At 34.8% G+C, this 19,796-nt stretch overlaps 1 protein-coding gene and 1 long non-coding RNA gene across 6 annotated transcripts; one reads left to right on the top strand and one right to left on the bottom strand.

The window, feature by feature from the left end:
• Nucleotides 1–283: 283 nt before the first annotated feature.
• LOC131697426 (uncharacterized) lies at nt 284–4,161 on the bottom strand. Of its 2 annotated transcripts, none has more exons than XR_009307269.1 (3): nt 3,963–4,161; nt 2,089–2,176; nt 284–514 (listed from the first exon to the last, which is right to left on the bottom strand). It is a non-coding gene; the product is annotated as an uncharacterized LOC131697426 (long non-coding RNA). The 2 variants fall into 2 exon arrangements; XR_009307268.1 differs by lacking the exon at nt 3,963–4,161 and adding an exon at nt 2,518–3,253.
• On the top strand, nt 3,376–18,563 carry LOC117419867 (prestin-like). 4 transcript variants are annotated; one of them, XM_058986133.1, is made up of 19 exons: nt 3,376–3,568; nt 4,833–5,074; nt 6,900–7,039; nt 8,621–8,731; nt 10,955–11,130; nt 11,553–11,717; nt 11,914–12,066; nt 12,679–12,761; nt 13,112–13,259; nt 13,360–13,473; nt 13,767–13,844; nt 13,957–14,052; nt 14,887–14,993; nt 15,771–15,840; nt 16,137–16,229; nt 16,390–16,506; nt 17,229–17,450; nt 17,967–18,021; nt 18,279–18,563. In XM_058986133.1, exons 2-19 carry the CDS (start codon nt 4,920–4,922, stop codon nt 18,407–18,409), a joined length of 2,214 nt encoding a protein of 737 aa, XP_058842116.1. In that variant the 5' UTR covers nt 3,376–3,568; nt 4,833–4,919; the 3' UTR covers nt 18,410–18,563. The 4 variants fall into 4 exon arrangements, with proteins under 4 accessions (XP_058842116.1, XP_033889064.3, XP_058842117.1 ...); XM_034033173.3 differs by lacking the exon at nt 3,376–3,568 and adding an exon at nt 3,575–3,711; XM_058986134.1 differs by lacking the exons at nt 3,376–3,568; nt 17,967–18,021; nt 18,279–18,563 and adding exons at nt 3,575–3,711; nt 16,617–16,642 and having other exon boundaries at nt 17,229–17,346.
• The last annotated feature ends 1,233 nt before the right edge of the window (nt 18,564–19,796 follow it).

Raw genomic sequence — 19,796 nt, 5'->3', positions numbered from 1 at the left:
CCACCCCCCTTAAGCAATGACTTTGTTAGATATTTTCGATTGCAAATCAAATAATTATCTTCCTGGGCAAGGGGGCAGGGGGGAGAATATACAGAGGCACACTTAGTAGTCATTTGAATACCAGCCTCATTACATATATATATATATATATATATATATATATATATATATATATATATATATATATAGTGAACAAGTGGTAGTGTAGTGCTTGCGGTCTTTGGCGTTTCCCTCTCAATCACAGTGAATGGACAGACTCTGTAGTCAGGTGCGTACTCTTTATTTACAATAATCACCCATATATTTTCAGTAAATACTTTTATGCCCTGTACGGGCCATTAGCTATCTCACTTCTTCAGCCCTCACTATACTATTTCTTTCACGTTTAAACTCCCTCCGCTGGAGTACACTGGAAATGCTGGTAATCTGAAGGGTTCCCTCTGCTGTGGAGAACTGCAAACGCTGGTAATCTGAAGAGTTCCCTCTGCTGTGGAGAACTGCAAATGCTGGTAATCTGAAGAGAAAATAAAAACAAAACGTCTCATCCAGAGAACAGCAGCTCACCCGACACTCTTATCAACAAAATAAACAAATCGCCCTGCAAGCAGGTTACTACTCCAAGCGAGTTTCAAAACTCAATCAAACAACATCATGTACTTACTAAACTCACAGTTGAAAATACGAACGGCATCCACTAAGGTCGAACAGGACAATCCAACTGGTGCTCCCCACGATCACCCCGATTGTTCTGCCTGGACTCTTTTTTAAAGGCCTCTAACCCCACCTTCGAATTTAACCTCGGCCCTCTGGGCCATGTAGTTTTTATCACTGCGACGCCATTCCTTAAAGGCGCCGCTACCCCTATCTTCACAATATATATATATATATATATATATATATATATATATATATATATATATATATATATATATATATATATATATATATATATATATATTGCTGAGAGACTGCCCCAAAGGCAAAGTAAGCTGGTTACTTGATAACACATGCATTACATCCATGTGACGGTAATACATCATGCGTAACAACACATATCATAGAATAATAAACACAAAAATATATAATTAAATAGCAGATTCAGGTGGCATAAAGTATTATTTTTATTTAGACTGCATTGTTAATTACGATTTCCACAGCTCACCTACAAGGAGTCACTGTTCTGTGTGTTTTGTCATCTAAACAGTGGAAGATGCAAATATTGCTGCTCTTAAACTCAGGCTTATAAATGCATAAAATGAAAACCGTTGCACGGAAACTCTTGAAATTTCACAGTCGTAGACACCAATGGGAACAAATGTCCACAGCTGAATGAACGCGATTGGTTACATGGTTTGGCAGCCATTTGGGATTTCATGACAAATTTTGGACAATTTACAAACATCATCTTGTCGGAAACCACTTATCGCAGAGTTCTGAAACTTGGTATACATGGTTAGAGATTATCCAAGATGCACATGCTCGAAATTAAGCAGATTGGTTCAGTGGGAGGGTGGCCATGTTGGATAACCTAATTAACACACAAATGTCTTCTTCTCCAAAACCGCTAATCTGATCAAAGCAAAACTTGGCACACATGATCCAAGTATGGTTTTCATTAAAGTTTTCCCAAATGAAGTTGCTACAGTAAAAAACATGGCTGCTGTGGGCCAATCAAATCTCAGCATTGCTCAAGTTGCATATATTGCGCATAAAATGAACACCATTGAACAAAAACTCTTGAAACTTCACAGAGTAGTGGAGGCCTATGGGAATTAATGCATGCTCTATTAAAAAAATACCTTGATATTGACCTTGACTGTTGACCTCTCCTTAAGGTCAAATATAAAACTAGCTTATACCTCATTACAGAGTGTAGATAGAGTCATGGTTACTATGGAACACAGATACAAACCCATATGGGCGGTATTCAAAAATTACCTTGATCGTGACCTTTAAGGTCAAATATTTTGTTATAATTAATATCAAGTTTATAAAATAAAAAAAAACAATAAAAAAAGGCCTATGTAAAGTGATGTCTACAACTGACTGAATGGCAACCAATGGATGACAACCAATCAAAATGCTTACATTTCACTCCTTGGAAGCCGTAAAGTTGCTTGCAACTTTTAGTTACTCTTATTCGTCTCCCGTCCTCACGTTGTTAAATATGGAGGATCTGAAATGTACGAATGCTGTTAAATAATTAAATAATAGTAAGAAAAAAAAGTGTTGCTGGATTAAACAGACACTGGAATCAATTCATATATATATATATATATATATATATATATATATATATATATATATATATATATATATATATATATATATATATATATATATATATAAATGTTTGAATGATTGAGGGGAAAACAGAAAACACGACCGAACCTTTTTGAATCCATGAGCATCAGTTAAACATCAGAAATAAACTGTAAAACTAGCCACACACACTTTTCTGATACTGCTTTTTTGTGTAAATTATGGTGCACTTGATTTGGTTTCTTGTAGTATTACCTCTGTGCTAACGATTCGTATCCAAGGCTATTTGAGCAGGGAAGGGTGCGCAACACTGCATCGCTATGAATTAGTCCTTTTCATTGCCGAATCAGTATGACCATCACGTTCATAATTTTCCCAGGCGAGCTGCACACTGCTCTTGGTGTATTTCAGAAGTACAACTCTATAAGACAAGTGTGTTCCAGCAGACTGGTCCTTAATAGCTTAAACAGTTCTTGCCAGGAATTATATACGCTGTTTTCTTATTGTGAAACAAAGAATCATACTTTGTTTCACCCCATGGCAATTCAATATGTTACAAAGCTGTAAAGATTTTGCCTTTGTTGATTCTCAAGATAACAAGAGCTTGCTTGGTTCTGTTCTTACTATACTTAATTTATTTGGTGTTACTTTTTTTTCACTGCTGCTTTTTTGTCCACCTAAAGAAATAACATTATGTGCACAGCTACTCCATTTCTATGCATTAAAAAAAAAAAAAAAAAAAAAAGATTTAAAAATAAGAAACAAACATACAAACATTCTGGTTCTTACCGTTCTGCATAATAAGCTACAGGTACATGCAGGTACATTCTCATGCTAATTAACTACTGTACTGTCAAGCAGGTTTCCAGAGAGAACATCTAAAAATACCTTGGGATAACCTAAACAAACTAGAGTGAACACAGTGTCGTAACATTTTTAACATTAATCACGTAATCATTGGTACCACCGCACAAGCCGTATTACGACACGACAGAAGCACCATGCTACATTATTGCAATACTAAACTGCTGTTGTAACATATACAATACAATATTGAAACATAATGATAACCCTTCGACATGCGTCACACGCAAAGTAGATTTTAAGCTAAACATGTGTGGCTCTTTTCCAAGCTGCGTGTATTTCCTTGTTTCTATAGAAACTTTGGAAAAATACAGGCAGAGCGAGTGCGTCAGACACCCATCAACATGTTTCATTCTGGGTTGTGTAGTTCTTTGTGTACCCGATGGCTCTCCGTGTACAGGAGGTAGAAATACAAGGCCCATAATCCTCAGCGACTGTTTCGGTGAGTTTGCAACATGGAATGATAAGACTTCTTCCAGTAATCATTCAGTTAAGCTCATTTCAGAGTAAAACTGTAACTAGAAATTGGGTGTGCGGGTACATTTAATTCTTGTCGAGTAGTGATATTCTAGTACGTGAAAAAAGGTAAGGTAATATTTGGTGAACTATATTTTCATAATATTTCAATAAGGAAAGTGCTTACATGTATGTAGCACAGAGACTACTTAAACAAAACGATGCTTTACAGTACCAATTCTACTAGTTCTGTAGTGTTAAGAAATGGATTAATCTTATAAAAATTAAGTACTAATATATATATATATATATATATATATATATATATATATATATATATATATATATATATATATATATAATATGAAATACGTACTTACCCTGGTATTTGTCCAGGCGTTAAGCAACTTACCGTACTTGCTCACTTTTTCGCGGTTTCAGGGACATTGTAAGTTTAAAATAAGCGTAAACGAATGATGTTGTGACACTACCACAGCTGTAGTAGACAGTAGTTTTTACTTTAGATTGGTTTCACCCATGTCATTTATAGTGTTGTCTTCATTATCAAACCCTGTGCGAGACGGGCAACTGCATAGGTTGCTGTATTAAAGACGACTTTGTCTGGGCTTCCGTAACGGTTAATCGTATCACAGTATTATTACATGGTAATGCTTTACTTTAGGCCTACGCCATGCTTATTGTCAGGTTAACAACGGTTTTAAAAGTACTTTACCAGATGTATTTTGAAATGATTATGCTTAACTGTGCTTTACCCCTACTTCCCTATAATTATGCGATGTTTACCCTGAGTCACCTGTTTTCCAAATGAGCTTCAACCTAGTTATGTATATATTTTAATGTATATATGTAGTGTTTTGGGTTTGTGTCAAATCAGCCTATCAAGGCATCAAAACAATTTCATATTTTAATAAGTTATGTTTACATTTATGGCTCACAGCTTAGCCTACACCAATGTAAAGCTAAATACACATACTTTGCATAATACAGAAATACTGTACAGTACAACTTGACAGTGGTTCTGTTCATACAAATTAGGCCTAGTTCGCTTTTTGAAACCGTTCTTCATCTCATAAAAGTTTGTTGATTCAACAATGCATAGCCATTACCATTGAACGGTTTGACATATTGTAGTTGTATTATTATTATTATTATTATTACTTATTTCTTTCTATTCTCAATAACCTGTGAAATATAATCAAAAACATGTATCTTGTCTGCTTTTTTAACAGAATTACACATTTGATAGGGAGAAGTCAAAGTTCTGGTTCTCTTCCTTGTACTGTGTGCATTTCTGAAATGTACAGTAACTTTTCGATATGGAATACGAATCAGAAGCTGAGAATATTTCCAGGACATTAATGTACCACGTGGACCGACCTGTATATAATGAGGGGTGCATCGAAACAGAGCTGCTGCATAGGAAACAAAAGAAAACCCAGACAATAAAGCAAAAGTTATCTCAGAGTCTTCGGTATGTATGTCCGTATTTACATAACTTTACATAAAAAAAATATTGATATAATGCTCTTTCCAATGATTGCTATGCAGTAATGTGTGTGTTACACTATACAGATACTTAATATGTAATGTTCGGAAAGTTGTTTTTCTTTCTTGTATGCACTATGTGCATGACTCCAGATGCGTCCAGTTTACTACTGGTAAGTTGTTTTAATAAAAGTAATTTGCTTTAATAAAAAAAGAAAATGGGGTGCTATTTTGATTTTTTTATATATATATAAGTTCTAAGTTTTGAGAGTTAAAACCTGGCAATAATCTTTTCAAGATTGTTGGATTTTCTGATTGGTGGTATACACCTGGAACGCATGCTAAACAGTCAGTTAAAAAGAAACCACAGAACTTTCAAAATAGAGGAAGAACACATGGGGAGGGGGGGTCATAAAAAAAAAAGTTTTACATTTAGCAATAATTACCTCCACACGCCTCTATCTCTAGTATTACACAGTCAGCAGGGTGGTTGCTGTTACCAACAATGAGCTTTCAAATGTGTGTAAGATGTACACATACTTCAGTGGGTTGGTCCCTACAAAAGATAATGATCAGAACCAGATGGTTTTGTATTTGTTTAATACAATTTCCTGTTGTAATCCGGGAATTTTTTATTTTTTTTTAAATTCTATATTGGCACCCACATATTCAGTTGTAGTAATTGTTTGAAAGTGCTGTAGTTTAATATTAATGTATTAGAAATAACAGAAAAATCTATATACATAGGGAGTTGTACAGTAGTTTTTATAATGCCATAAATTCACCAGGAAGGTGTATTTTGGGCTACACCTTAGATGAATAAATATTTGTTTTCCATTATGTGGAAATAAATTAAAATCCATGTTCAGGTTGTACTTTGTCACACTCTTGTGAAATACATATTGTTTTAACACTGGGAAAAATGTTATAAAATTAAAAAAGTAACTTGCTCAAGACCTCTTTGCTGCTGATTTACTGACTGCCCTCTTTAGATTTTGTTATGTTTTGTAGACCTCCGGAATCAGTTGCAGTTTACTTAAATTAGTCCACTTGATGCGTCCAACAGGAGAATTAAATGAGTTTCATCTACTTGATTGGGCTAACCTTAGTACCACTGATGACCCCAGTTTCAGCTTACCAAAAGTTGATAAGCTCATTGTGATCAGGAGTTACACTAAGTTTGGTACTGATTGGAGAATACTAAACTAGTATTCTGTCACAGTATTCTGCTGTCACAAAAAGGTCCACTTTAAGTTGATTAAATGTAAAAGAAAAAATGTTTTAATGTATCTTTGTTTTTCTTGGTAGACTGTGTGTATTTTACACTGCTGATTCGTACACTGCAATTGGACCTCATTATTCTAGTCAAACCACTGCTATTAACCCCTGCAGTCTTTTTGGCAAAACATTGTACTGGGATGTAGGCAGCGAATAACAAAAACGTGTATTTTGCAATGGATGCCAGACAGACCTAACAAGAAAAAGAGAATAACAGATTATCTATCCAATGTGCCCACTTCCCTTTGAAATATTGCCCAGTGTCTAGTGACTTACGTGGTGTTGTGGGTGTCTCATGGATATCAGATTGTTATTCTCTCATACTCCATTCTAATGTAGTAGCCTTTCCATTAAATCCCATTATCCAATTCATTGCACTTAGGTCACAAAATATTTTTTTTATTGTATCTGTTTACTTAAGAAACACTGTTTTATTTGTTATTTGTACTGTAGCTTCAAGTTTTACAAGGTTGTCTGATGCTGGATTGAAAAGGAATATAAATACTGAAAGCTTATCATTTAATGTTTTTCAGCTGTTCTTCCAAGAAATTGCAGTCAGCTGTGTACAGTTTCTTACCGATTCTGACATGGTTACCCTCGTATCCAGTAAAGAAATATTTGTTGGGAGATATTATTTCTGGTTTGAGTACTGGAGTAATGCAACTACCTCAAGGTTAGTTGAAATTTACAAGAAACATCTGATTCTTATATGAAACAAGTCACTCAAGATTGTAAAGATTTAATGTATAATTTATAGCAGAAAGAATGAAAACAGGTTGCGGTTGTTCATATGGCACACACTTAGCATCTATTTCTATACAAATGTTGTATAGATGTTTGTGGGCAGAAAGTGAATAAACTAAAATAAACCTGCATTAAAGATCACTTCTCTGTAGATCACTCTGATTAATCTCTATGTATATGTGGTACATTACACTTATTAAATCGCCTGTAAGTAAAGGCCACCTGTCCATAAAGAAGTCTGGAATCACAGTTAGTTATTGAACTTCAAAAACACAATTTCACCATTTGTACAAACACTGTCAAAAGACCAGCTCAGTCACTGAGCATTCATTGTATTGTGTGGACAGAAACTAAGAACTCTTGTGTTACTAAGTATTTTACAACTCTTTATCCATGTTATATCTGTTAAACTGATACCATAAATTGCCTCTTGCAAAGAGATAACTAGCCCACGCTTTCGTACTGTAGCTGATAAGAATGTAGTTCCTGAAAATGTACGGCAGATTTCTCATCGAGTTGAAATGACTCAGGAAGAGCAAGTGTAACATTGGTGCAGTTTCCATGGAAAACACCAGAGAATGCAAAAAACGTAATTAATAGTAAATATGGGAGGGTATAGTTCCAATTTGGCCTTGCGTGACTATTAATATTGTACAGCTTTCTTAAACTGGTTTCCATTTAAAAAAAAAAAACAAACAAAAAAAAAACATTCCATAAGAAAGCGCAGCTGCCGTTGTATTATTTGCTAAACATTTTTTGACTGCATATATAATATATGTATGTATTATAAACCTATTATACACATGTATATGTAATGTATACAAGTTTTCCTACGGAGTCATATCTTCAGCAATTCTGATCCTTATAGTATATGAAAAGAGCTAAAACATCAGCACTTTAGATAATTTTTTTTTTTATCATTAACCTAAAGTCAAAATGTTCAGTACAGTACATTTTTTAAATACTGGTAGTAAATCTGCAATAGGCTACCCTACTCACCCACATTTCCCACTACTCCCATCAACTTTGTTAGCTCCCTCTTAGCTTTGAGGGTGTTAATTTGAATTTTTGCACCAGTTGTCTTTTGACAGCTGGTGAGGGACACCTATTGGTGTTTTATTGATATTTAAATAGGACTACTACTACGACTACTACTACTACTACTCGAGGGTGCTGCATGGAGCACTCACGTCGGGAGAGATCCTGCGTCACTTGACCGACTGACTTTTTTTTTTTTGTGCACCAGACAGCAGCCGTTCTTCCTTCTGCTGCAGTTCTGGCTGCATTTCTCCCCCACCCTGTTTATTTTTGGGCATCCTGATCATGGCTCCACCAAGAAGAGAGACCTAATAAATATTAATACTTAAATGCAACTGGTAGTAATCGCAATAACATTAATGTGGGTGTTGTTAATCTAGATGGAAAAAAATATATATTCTACATTTTATATTAAAAGATTTGTAATCTTTGTGAAAGTGATGTTAACAGTTTTTTTTTTTTTTTTTTTCAGGTTTAGCTTATGCAATGCTGGCAGCTGTGCCACCTGTCTATGGCCTTTATTCATCTTTCTATCCAGTCCTACTGTACACTTTCTTTGGAACCTCAAGACACGTATCTATAGGTATTAATTTGCAGCGACTAACTGTGTCTTTCTTTTTTTCTTGGTTTGTATCTTGCTGTAGGCTACATTATTTTAATTTGAAAGTAAGCATTGTTTATTTTGTGTGGCCTTCTCATATGTACTATCAATCACTTTGTGGGCTCCTGAGTATTTGAGTATTTGGTATGAAATTGCAATAAAAAATGTATAATCAAATAGAAAAAATATGAATCATTAGGTGCTTGGGGCAAAAATGAAATGAATTAAAGAATCGATTAATACAGCATATTTGATGAAAAATCAATGTCACAGGTAAAAAAAAAAAAAAAAAATACTTGAATTAATTTGTTGAATTGTTTGCATTACCTGAGAAATTATTCACATCTGAAGATTTCACAGATATATACAGAACTTGATCTATTTTAAAAAGTGTTGAAGAGGGTATAGTATCTGTTTTCATATGTATATGTGGCGGATCCTTTGTTAATGTTTTCGGTTCCCCTACGGCACTTCAGGAAAGGGATTTCTTTTAACTTAAATCATGTGCTCCTCTCAACGGCCCTCCCCCGTCTTCATTGCTCTCTTGCAATGGAATTTTCCAGTGACTCTGTATCACCTGCCAGCATCTTATAGGAGGCTGTGGGGTCCAGTGGTTAAAGAAAAGGGCTTGTAACCAGGAGGTCCCCGGTTCAAATCCCATGTCAACCACTGACTCATTGTGTGACCCTGAGCAAGTCACTTAACCTCCTTGTGCGCCGTCTTTCGGGTGAGACGTAATTGTAAGTGACTCTGCAGCTGATGCATAGTTTACACAGCCTGCTGATCCAGGAAATGGAATGTGCCCTGCTGCACATCAGCAGGGGTGTCCCCTCCACTGAACATCTGGGTGTGCCACCATATGTTTAACACTGTCTCTCAGTTTGCATTTTTTTAACTTGTTAATGTGTAAAAAACTCCATAAAAACTTTTAAACTTATATTTTTACCCAAAACAAGTTACTTATAGGGTTACCTAACAGTTGTATCCCTGTTTTTCTACACAATTTGAAATGCCCAACCCACTTCAGGATTCATTTTAGTCTCTGGTTGTATCAATGATGTACTACTGTCAATATTTCAGAAACACCTTGCGAAACATACCTTATAATTATAACATACTTCAAATTATTCAGCAATGCTATTCTCTTACTTTTTGCCTCCAGAATGCTTTACAGTATTTGTTCACAAATCACACATGTCTGTTTGTACATCAAACAGATTTTATTCTTTAAAACAACAGTGAATCAGCACCTATTACAACAGTACTTCCTACACACCAACCATGTCATCCATGGCTTGGCACCAGATTACCTTAAATGACCTTCTGAAGATACCAGGCATAGCTCATGCCATTTTATCTATCAGGTTTACATGAGTGGCAGCTGGGGCAGTCTGTTGCTTGGCACTTATGGAACTCCCCAGTAAGTGCATTTGTGTAAGTCTTAAGTGTTTTCTCTGGGTTTTTTTTTTTTTTCCATGGTTTTATTTTAATGTTGAGTTCTTTTGAGGAGCTGTTGCTATGCAAATAAAATAATCTATTGGCTCGTGAATGCTGACTGTCATTTTCAAATAAGGGATTGCTTCCTCTTGCAGTTCAGTGCTGCAGTACATGACTCAGCCCACACTCAAGTCTATAGTGCATGCTGTGACCTGTTCATGGCAATGTCAGCACTAGTGAGACAGATAGAAGTTCCATGTACCAGACATGGGGGTCAGTTATATAATTACAATTAGAGCAGAATTGAGGGTGGAAATTGCCATTACAATTACAGTTATACAACAGTAATTACAATTAGAATTACACTAAAAAGGAACATAAACAAGTACACACATTAACCAAGCAATAATCACAGGTACAACTACAGTAACATACTACAGTATATAACTATTTTCAAACACATGGGGTCACCAAAAGTGATTATAAATACAAGAATAATGATCAAATGACAAATAAATGTGTAATTGAAATGTAATCAATCAATTATATGGTATAATTACAAATCCAGTTATGCAGATGTGTGCCAAGGTTCAACTGCAATTACATTGTAATTGCAATTAATTACGAATTGCACAATTACAATTGTGATTGACCTCAGGTCTGCCCTGTGCTATTAAAGTTGGATTTTCTTAATCTTTCTTTACTGTTAGAGTTAATATATGTATATCTTGCTCTTGTGTTAAAATAGTCTGTTTTCTTCCCCTGTAGGCACTTTTGCAGTGATAAGCCTCATGATCGGTGGAATTGTGGTTCGGGAAGTACCTGATTCAATGTTTGACATTACAACAGTTAATGGAACCAATAACACAGACAATCAACTGGCACGGGATGCCATGAGAGTAAAGGTAGCGGTGGCTGTTACTTTCCTTACAGGAATCATTCAGGTAAGCCAAAAGTTTGCATATTTGTTTATTTGTTTGTTGCTATTTAAAGCAGCTTTAAAGATATGTTTAAGTACATCTGCCTCAGCGGCTGTCATAAACTATTTAAGATGACATTATGTAGTAGAATCTCTTTGGGCTCAGTCTATAATAGACAAGCTTTATTTACTCATTTAATTTCCAGTAATGAAAAATGGCGGGGATGCCTTGTGTTTGCTTTTTGGTCGGTATTTTCATAGTGCAGTTTGTACCTTTTATTGTGAAAGGAAAATAAACTTGTAACAAGATAAATAAGCCTTTCTGTGTAAATTGGAAAAGTTAGTTAACAGGTATGTATTGTACACACAGTGGAAAGGATGCCATGCTGCTTTCTAATGTGGTCAGTCTAGCAAATGAGAAAAACAAACCAATTCTCTCTGTTGCAGTTTTGCTTGGGTCTTCTTCGGTTTGGCTTTGTTGCCATCTACCTGACAGAGCCCCTGGTCCGAGGGTTCACAACAGCAGCTGCCGTGCATGTGGTGGTGTCACAGCTAAAGTACCTCTTCGGGATAGAAACAAAACGTTACAGCGGGCCTTTATCAGTCATATATGTGAGTGTCTACAACCTACTTCTATTCATTTCTGAGAAGGCTCTCTTCTTCACGAGAGACAAAAAGTTCAATTTTATTAATTTGCAGCACAGGAAATGTAATTCAAGATCCTAATTGAATATTGTTCTGTAAGATCACTGCTCTGAAACTGATTTCAGGATATTAATTTGTTTTTATTTTGCTCTTTCTTTTGCAGAGCTTCATCGCAGTAGTTTCGAAAATTACAACAACCAATACTACAGCAATAACTGTTGCATTAATTTGTATTGTGTTTCTGGTGGGGGTAAAAGAAATCAACGAACGCTTTAAAAAGAAGCTGCCAGTTCCAATACCTGGGGAGATCATTGTGGTAAATTCTTAATATGATCCGTAAAATATACAGAACCCTGAATACATTATATCATTTTGATCATCATTTTGCTTAGCAAACAGTGCTGTGAAACATGCAACTTACATAAGAAATAAAAAAAAAAACTGTGTAGCTGTAACTTAACACTAGATTTTGTAAATGTGTCTTAAAATATCTTTGTAATGTAAACAATCTTTTAAAGAATAGACGGGACAATCTTAAAAAAAAAAAATAAAAAAAAATTGGCATATTTCACTAACAAAAATAAAAATCAGTTACATTCTATTTACAAAGGCAACCATTCGTATGTCATACAGTTTTGTTTGTAGGTCAAGAACCGCTTGGGATGAAACTTGGTTTGGAAATATTATTATTATAGATGATGAGAATTAGAGATTCGTGGAGGAAACTTTGTCTATCTGTTCATCTCTACATATGTTACACTTATATTTTTACTTGATAGCTCTTTTTAATAACAGCCTTAGTGGGGTGTACATTAACATAATGTTTGTTTTAAATTAAATCTTTTAAACACATTTCAGTATACAGTACATGTTTCATAACTTGACTTCCCATTTTTGCTAAAGAGTACATGTTCATGATTTTGCACAGGTGATCATTTCAACTGGTGTCTCATATGGGATGAAACTCCATGAGAACTATAGGGTAGATGTTGTTGGAGAAATACCTGTTGGGTAAGAAAAACATTTCTAAATACCTGCATTACTGTTTATGAATACATTATGATTTCATGTTAATGGCAAACAATTGGTAAATAAATTGAAAAATTACCCTCTTTTTTATATGTATTTTTTACAGGTAGAAATACAAGGCTTAAATAATTTATTTTTCAGTAGTTTTTTTAAAATGCATTTAACCTTGACCCTTGACTCTAAAAGACCGGCTGTAAACAGTAGCGATATTTTGATCTGCAACTTTTAAGTACTGTACTACATTTTATACATTTCATGTGAAGCATCATTATTCTTAAACATCAAAACCAGTTGTAACTTTACAAATTAGGTTTTTTAATTCTATTTTTCAGGCTCCTTCCTCCTGTTGTTCCAGATTTCAGCATATTTGCTGCCGTAATAACAGATTCCTTCGCCATTGCAATTGTTAGCTTTTCTATGGCTGCATCAATGTCCAAAATCTTTGCTCTTAAACATGGCTACACTGTTAATGGCAATCAGGTACAATATTACGCATATCTATTTACTTATCAACAGCTCCCCCCCCCCCAAACGTTACCTGGGTCTGATTTTGTGTCTGCTTGTTTGTTTCTTAACCCAGGAGCTGATCGCTTTAGGCTTGTGTAATTTTTCAGGATCGTTTTTCCAGACATTTGCCGTCACCTGCTCAATGTCCCGTAGCCTTGTCCAGGAGAGCACAGGAGGGAAAACTCAGGTACGAATTGGAATTGAACTCCAGCTTGCTTTGTACTACAGTATGTTGACAAACTCAGAACCTGCCATTTGTATTGAGTATTTTGCAGTGAATATTTAAACCTTTAATGATGATTCCAAATTGAAGATTCTAGTCGGCTGGTGGCTGATTTGATGGGCCAGGTTTTGGGAGATATGAGAGTTTTGATACACTGTAATACAGTAACAACAAATGTTTGAGCACCAAAATTGTTAGATGGACTGCTAAACTACCCTAAAATCATCATTGTGTAAACATGTTTTTTTTTCTTGCAGATTGCAGGTTTATTGGCCTCCGTTGTGGTTCTCCTAGTTATTGTGGCTTTCGGTTTTGTCTTTGAAACATTACCTCAGGTAAGAAATTAGTGTAATTTCTTGAATAATACAAATACCAACATTTAATGTGTGTGTTTTTTGTTTTTTTTTAAAGCTAAATACATTTTTTGTTATTTCTCCCCCATTGTAGACGGTTCTGGCGGCGATTATTATGGTGAATTTGATAGGGATGTTTAAACAGTTCAGAGACATCCCTTTGCTCTGGATAACCAGCAGGATTGAACTTGTAAGTTACTTTTTGGTGCCCAACTGATTTTTTTTAAAACAAAGTTCTATTATTCCAGTGGAGATGGAGTGTCTTCATATCACAGTATGTTTATTAATCTGAAGTACATTTTTTTTAATCTGTTGTGAAATTCACACTTATTTGTGAAAAGGTAGAAGACAATGATGAAAAGGATCTACCAACTTCATTAGTCATTCTAATAGTTATCATTTTCTTTTGCAATATGATCATGGTCTTGACCTCCCTGGTCCTCTCGTCACAACACTAGAGTGATGGAGGAATTCTGGTTTGTACAAACCTCTACTGACAATATTCTGTGCATTGGGATTTCCATTTAGTCCTCTGATTGTGTGCAACTCAATAAACCTGCCCTGAAGATTAAATCTTGCATTTGTATAGAGTATGTGCATCATATATACATCCAATTTAAAGTATGACTTTGATCTAATACATACACACTTTTATATTGTCAAAAATAGTGGCAATTCCTGTTAATTTTGTGCTTGCTGGGGCTGGTTATAACAGGTGTAATCATTGCCTTCGATTGCTTAACTTTGTGTAGATTACATTTAATTTCTTTAACTCTACAACTGTAGTTAAACTTGTTTTAAGTTGAAAGTGCTCTTGCTAACAGATATTTTGGCATGCAGTTTGACAACTGTTAAATGTTTTAGCAAAACAATGAACATTTAGTTCTTCATTAACTTTTTAATGTTTAAACTATCCTAATATTATCAATCTTAATTCCATGTAGTTGAAAGGGTGATCAGGGTATTTTTAATGCTGGTTTATTGAGAGGAAGGATTGTTTAATAATGTTCTGCTTGACATCTAGGCAATATGGTTTGTGGCTTTTGTTGCATCTGTTCTCCTGGGATTAGATTATGGACTGCTTGTGGCTGTTGCATTTGCAATCATCTCTGTTATTTACAGAACTCAAAGGTATGTACTGAAGTTATAAAATGGGTTTATATACTGACTAGCAATTGTAATGCAATAGACAATTCTGCACAAAGTGCAAGATCTAATCTCTGATAAAGGGGAGGAGCTGCGTCACCAACAGATCCAGTCCTGTCCACCTCTCAATTACCTGGTGATTCAGTACAACAAATTGGAATACTTAATGTATTTGTAGTTAAGAATACATGTAAAGCAAATTGCATCTTGTACCAAGTGATTTACTTTTGCTGGCCAGAATTAATAACTAAAATTGGCTAACGTATCTTGCATTCTTTTCCTTACTTCCCATTGAAGGAACACATTCTCGACATACGTAACTTACTTCTGGGAGTTTGACGCTTTGTAGGAAAAAAAATTCTACCTGATTTGCATTTTTTCAAAATATATATTTCTCCATTCTAAATGTTTGCCATTTATTTTCATTAAAATAACTCAAAATCCCAGAAGCTAGGCGCATTGGCTCACATTTGAGTAACATGTTTTCAATTGCGAGTTAAGTTGACCGGGAGTACAACATTGAATTATCTGCTAGTAGTGTTCGATAAATGTTATTCTCCAACAGCAAATAAATTGCTATTAAAAAAATGTAATTCACCTTTACCATGTGTGTGCTTTTCATATAGAAATCTGAGACCAACTATTTTGTTAGCAGCATGTACTTTAACCTTTCTTGAAAAACATGCTGTGTAAAATACAAATTCTATAATCCATAGTAATTTGTTCCATTAAAAGAAGTGTGTTTTTTATTCTCTTTTCCAGTCCAAAATATACAATTCTTGGCCAGATCCCAAAGACTGATTTATACTGTGATACTGAAGAGTACGAGGAGGTAAAGTCTTTAACATTTTTCACTTAATGTTTCCTTTTTGGTTATTAATGTACATTTCTTGGTTAACCATGCAATTGCTTCAATTAATCAATATTGTAATTGTGTCATATTAATTAGATGCGTGAGATGTATTTTTTTCTATTCTGGGTCTGGCATTTCTGTTTCACTCGACTTGAACCAGGAAACCAAATGGACAAATCTTAAAATAGACACATTTTGGGTTTATTCTTTTTGTTTTTTACTTCAGTAAAAAGTATGAGGATCTATTATTTGTATTTGTTTGTCTGTTTGTTTAGGTAATGGAGCTTTCTGGTATTAAAATATTCCAAGCAAATAGCCCGCTGTACTTTGCCAATAGTGAACTTTATGTTAATGCCCTCAAAAAAAAGGTAAGCTGTATTTCAAAATTTACAATTGATAATATTTGAATTAGTGCGTACAAAATATTTACTATTTACACTGTATACAGTACTGAATAAAATCAAAACACAACAAAAAACTACATAAAAGTCTTGTGATGGCTAACTCTGGTCAATATGTTTACTACAGACAGGAGTGGATCCTGTTGCGTTACTAGCAGTGAAGAAAAAAGGTCAGAAGAAACAAGAAAAGGCAAAAAATCAAACAAAGACAACTAATAAGAAAATAAACTCGGTTGTTAAACTTGTGAGTAGATAAATCTAAATTAGAGATGTGGTGTTTTCATTATTTCTTTCTTTTGTATTCATATGTATAACTTGAAGTACAACTGATGTGTTTATTAATTTAACCCACAGGGCAAAGTGGCAGTACTGTAAGATTGGTAAATTAATCATTATTTTTATTTCCTGATATGTACTGTACGGGAGAGGGAATGGTACTCTAACTAGCTCTCTTTCCTGAGGCTTTGGTGGTATTGTTGGTATGTGGCACACTTTTTACATATAGCACAATAACAAGGGAGACCAGAAACAATGTTAAAGGTCAAGTTCATAACTGTTTCAATTGAATTGAGAGACAACCTATTGAATCAATTATCGCTGTGTTCAAGTGTCTTCAGAAGCTGCTAAAATGCCCTTGTTACATTCCCCTTCATTTATTGATATCAAAACTACCTGAGCAGTGATAGACACGTAAGTTACATGAAAACAACAAAACACCGTATATGAAAGAATAAGATTCAGTCCACATATTTATAGCTTATACTGATTGTTGGGTGTTATAAGTCTGTCTGTGTGACTTCCGTGAGTGTTTGGTGGAAGGTCTTGCCTTGCAGGTTTTAGTGTGGGAAGTTGAAGTCCACTGGTTTATGCATCCAGTATGTGTTTGTTTATCATCATCAGCAGCAGCAGAAGCACCGATTAATAGGAATGATGATAATGATTTATTGTGCATCTTTTATCAAACAGACCAACGGTCAGGAGATGGGTGTTAAACATGAGCTTATGGACGGAGAGACTCACACAGACTTAGTCAGGAATGGTCAGTTTGTAACTGCTAACGGAGATGGAGAGGCAGACTGCGAGCAATCCTTGAGCTTTTTGGACCGGCTGACGGGTGTTCACTCTATTATTTTAGACTTCACTCCTGTCACCTTTATAGATTCCGTTGGAGCAAAGGCACTTAAATCTGTAAGTATCATATTATACTACAAATGCATGCATGCATTCTGGATCCCTATATCACCCACATATGCTGTTGTTTGATGCTGAAATCAAATAAAAAAAGAAAAGTCAAGAGAGTGAGAGGTGCCCCGATGAGTATCCCACAACAGCTACTGTATGTGTAAGTCAGTTAGTGCTTTTTTATTCATTTTCTTATACAGAAATTCAAAGCTCTCAAGGATATTAACATTTTACCATATTTATGGTGTGTGTGTGTCCTCAAATATTCATAATTTTTCATCTATATCCCTTGGATCACTGCATGCACAGCAGTACCATGTTGAGTTTCCTATCTATGTATCTATTTTATAATGCATATATAAAAAATTCTAAAAACAAAAAACAACCAAAAAAAACTGAGCCAAAGCGGTTTTAAGCTCCACATAGACTCTAATAACTAAGTTGTCAGTACTTTCACATACGCCCAATAAACTGTACATATATACAAAAAAAAATGCAACAAATTCAATTTGCTTTCTGCAGATCATGAAAGAATATGATGAAATTGGAGTTACAGTGATTGTAGGAGCATGCAGCAGTAAGTGTGTTTTTTCTATAGCATCTTAATTGTTTTAATAATGTGAATGTTGAATTCTATTTTATAAAATGTAATGGTAAGAATCTTCAGCTTGCTTTAATAAAATGTTAATTATCGTACTGTGTATTGATACAGTTTATATATCATTGTGCATGCTTTTAAATAACATGTTTGTGTCTGCATATACAGCACAGAAGTACAGTTAAAGGGTTTGGAATGAACTGGATGAATGGTTAATGCCTCTTTTTAACAAACAGGAGCTGTAATGGAGGATCTCAGCAAACTTGATTTCTTTGATGGTTCCATCACCAGAGACCTTGTCTTCCCAAGTGTTCATGATGCTGTGCTGTACTGCCAGTATAAAGGACCTGTCGACCCCTTGGAGTAACTAAGATGGTGAAATGGAACTACGCTCTGCATCTAGTGCGACAATAAGACAAGAGATTTGTTAATCTGTTTAAGTGCAATTTAATTTTTATTAGGTTTTGGAAAATATATCTACTTTTTTTTTTTTAAATCAAGGTAATTTAATGTACTTAACACAGAGAGAGAGAGAGAGAGAGAGAGAGAGAGAGAGAGAGAGAGAGAGAGAGAGAGAGAGAGAGAGAGAGAGAGAGAGAGAGAGAGAGAGAGAGAGAGAGAGAGAGAGAGAGAGAGAGAGAGAGAGAGAGAGAGAGAGAGAGAGAGAGAGAGAGAGAGAGAGAGAGAGAGAGAGAGAGAGAGAGAGAGAGAGAGAGAGAGAGAGAGAGAGAGAGGAGAGAGAGATGTGTCTTTTTAATAGGGAGGGCTGTAAGGTTTTTATGCTGTACTTCCAGGCTGCTTCCTTGGGCTCTGTAGTCTAATTGTGTACTGTAGTGTTTCTAACAGTCCAGTCTTTCACTTCATTAGAAAGCTGCTTAAACTGAAGCTTTTAAAGTTTGGATTTTTATTTTGTGTTTTAAAGGAAGTGTGGTAAAGTTATGATCTGATTCAAAGAATGTACATTTTACATGAGCTGCCATACAGAATAACTTGGCAGGACTTTGCACTAATAGAAAAAAAAAATAGGTTTAGTTACATCTAAGAGTCAAAACTTTAACTGGTCAATTTAACTATATGCCTTGTTACAGTATTTGGCTTTTCTTCAGATCAACTTTTTTTAACTAAAGGTGCTTTTAGCAAGAAGACTAAAGCAGTTGGAAATAATATATTTATGTTTTTAAAGTCTCTATATTTGAATGTCCTGTATAATATCAGAAAAGTTACTTATTTTGGGAAGGGTTTAAGCACTGAAAACGCACTTCCTATGAATTTTGCTGTAGCTATGTTAACATGTACTGTATATGCCAGGCCCGACCCAAGCAATTGGTAGACTTAGTTAAGGAAACTTTAACACTGCAACAAATTAAAATAAATGTAATTATCAAGGCCAGTGTAACTATACAATACAATTTAGGGTCTGGAGTGAAAGATAAATGAATAATAATAATAAATATGGATTCTATTAATTTCTCTCAACTGATGAAACACATCAGTTTGGTTGATTACTGACCTTGCAATATTCTTTGGGTTGTTTTTTATTCGGGAGAATCTTTGTTTCAGTTTTGATTATACCTGAGGATTCATAGCTTTAACTACCAAATCATTAGACACATGGAAGTACTAAAGAATGTTTTGTAAACTTTTTGTTACAAAATCTTCATCAATAGCTTGTTGTTTGAGACAAAAATGTCATTATTTTGCTTACTGGAATTAATTTTGTCAATTGGGTAGTGCCATACTTAAGGATTTTAATA

Source organism: Acipenser ruthenus, chromosome 14 (assembly GCF_902713425.1).
Source record: "Acipenser ruthenus chromosome 14, fAciRut3.2 maternal haplotype, whole genome shotgun sequence".
NCBI lineage: Eukaryota > Metazoa > Chordata > Actinopteri > Acipenseriformes > Acipenseridae > Acipenser > Acipenser ruthenus.
Note: the sequence above shows the minus strand (reverse complement) of the source record. Positions and strands in the feature narration are given on the sequence as shown.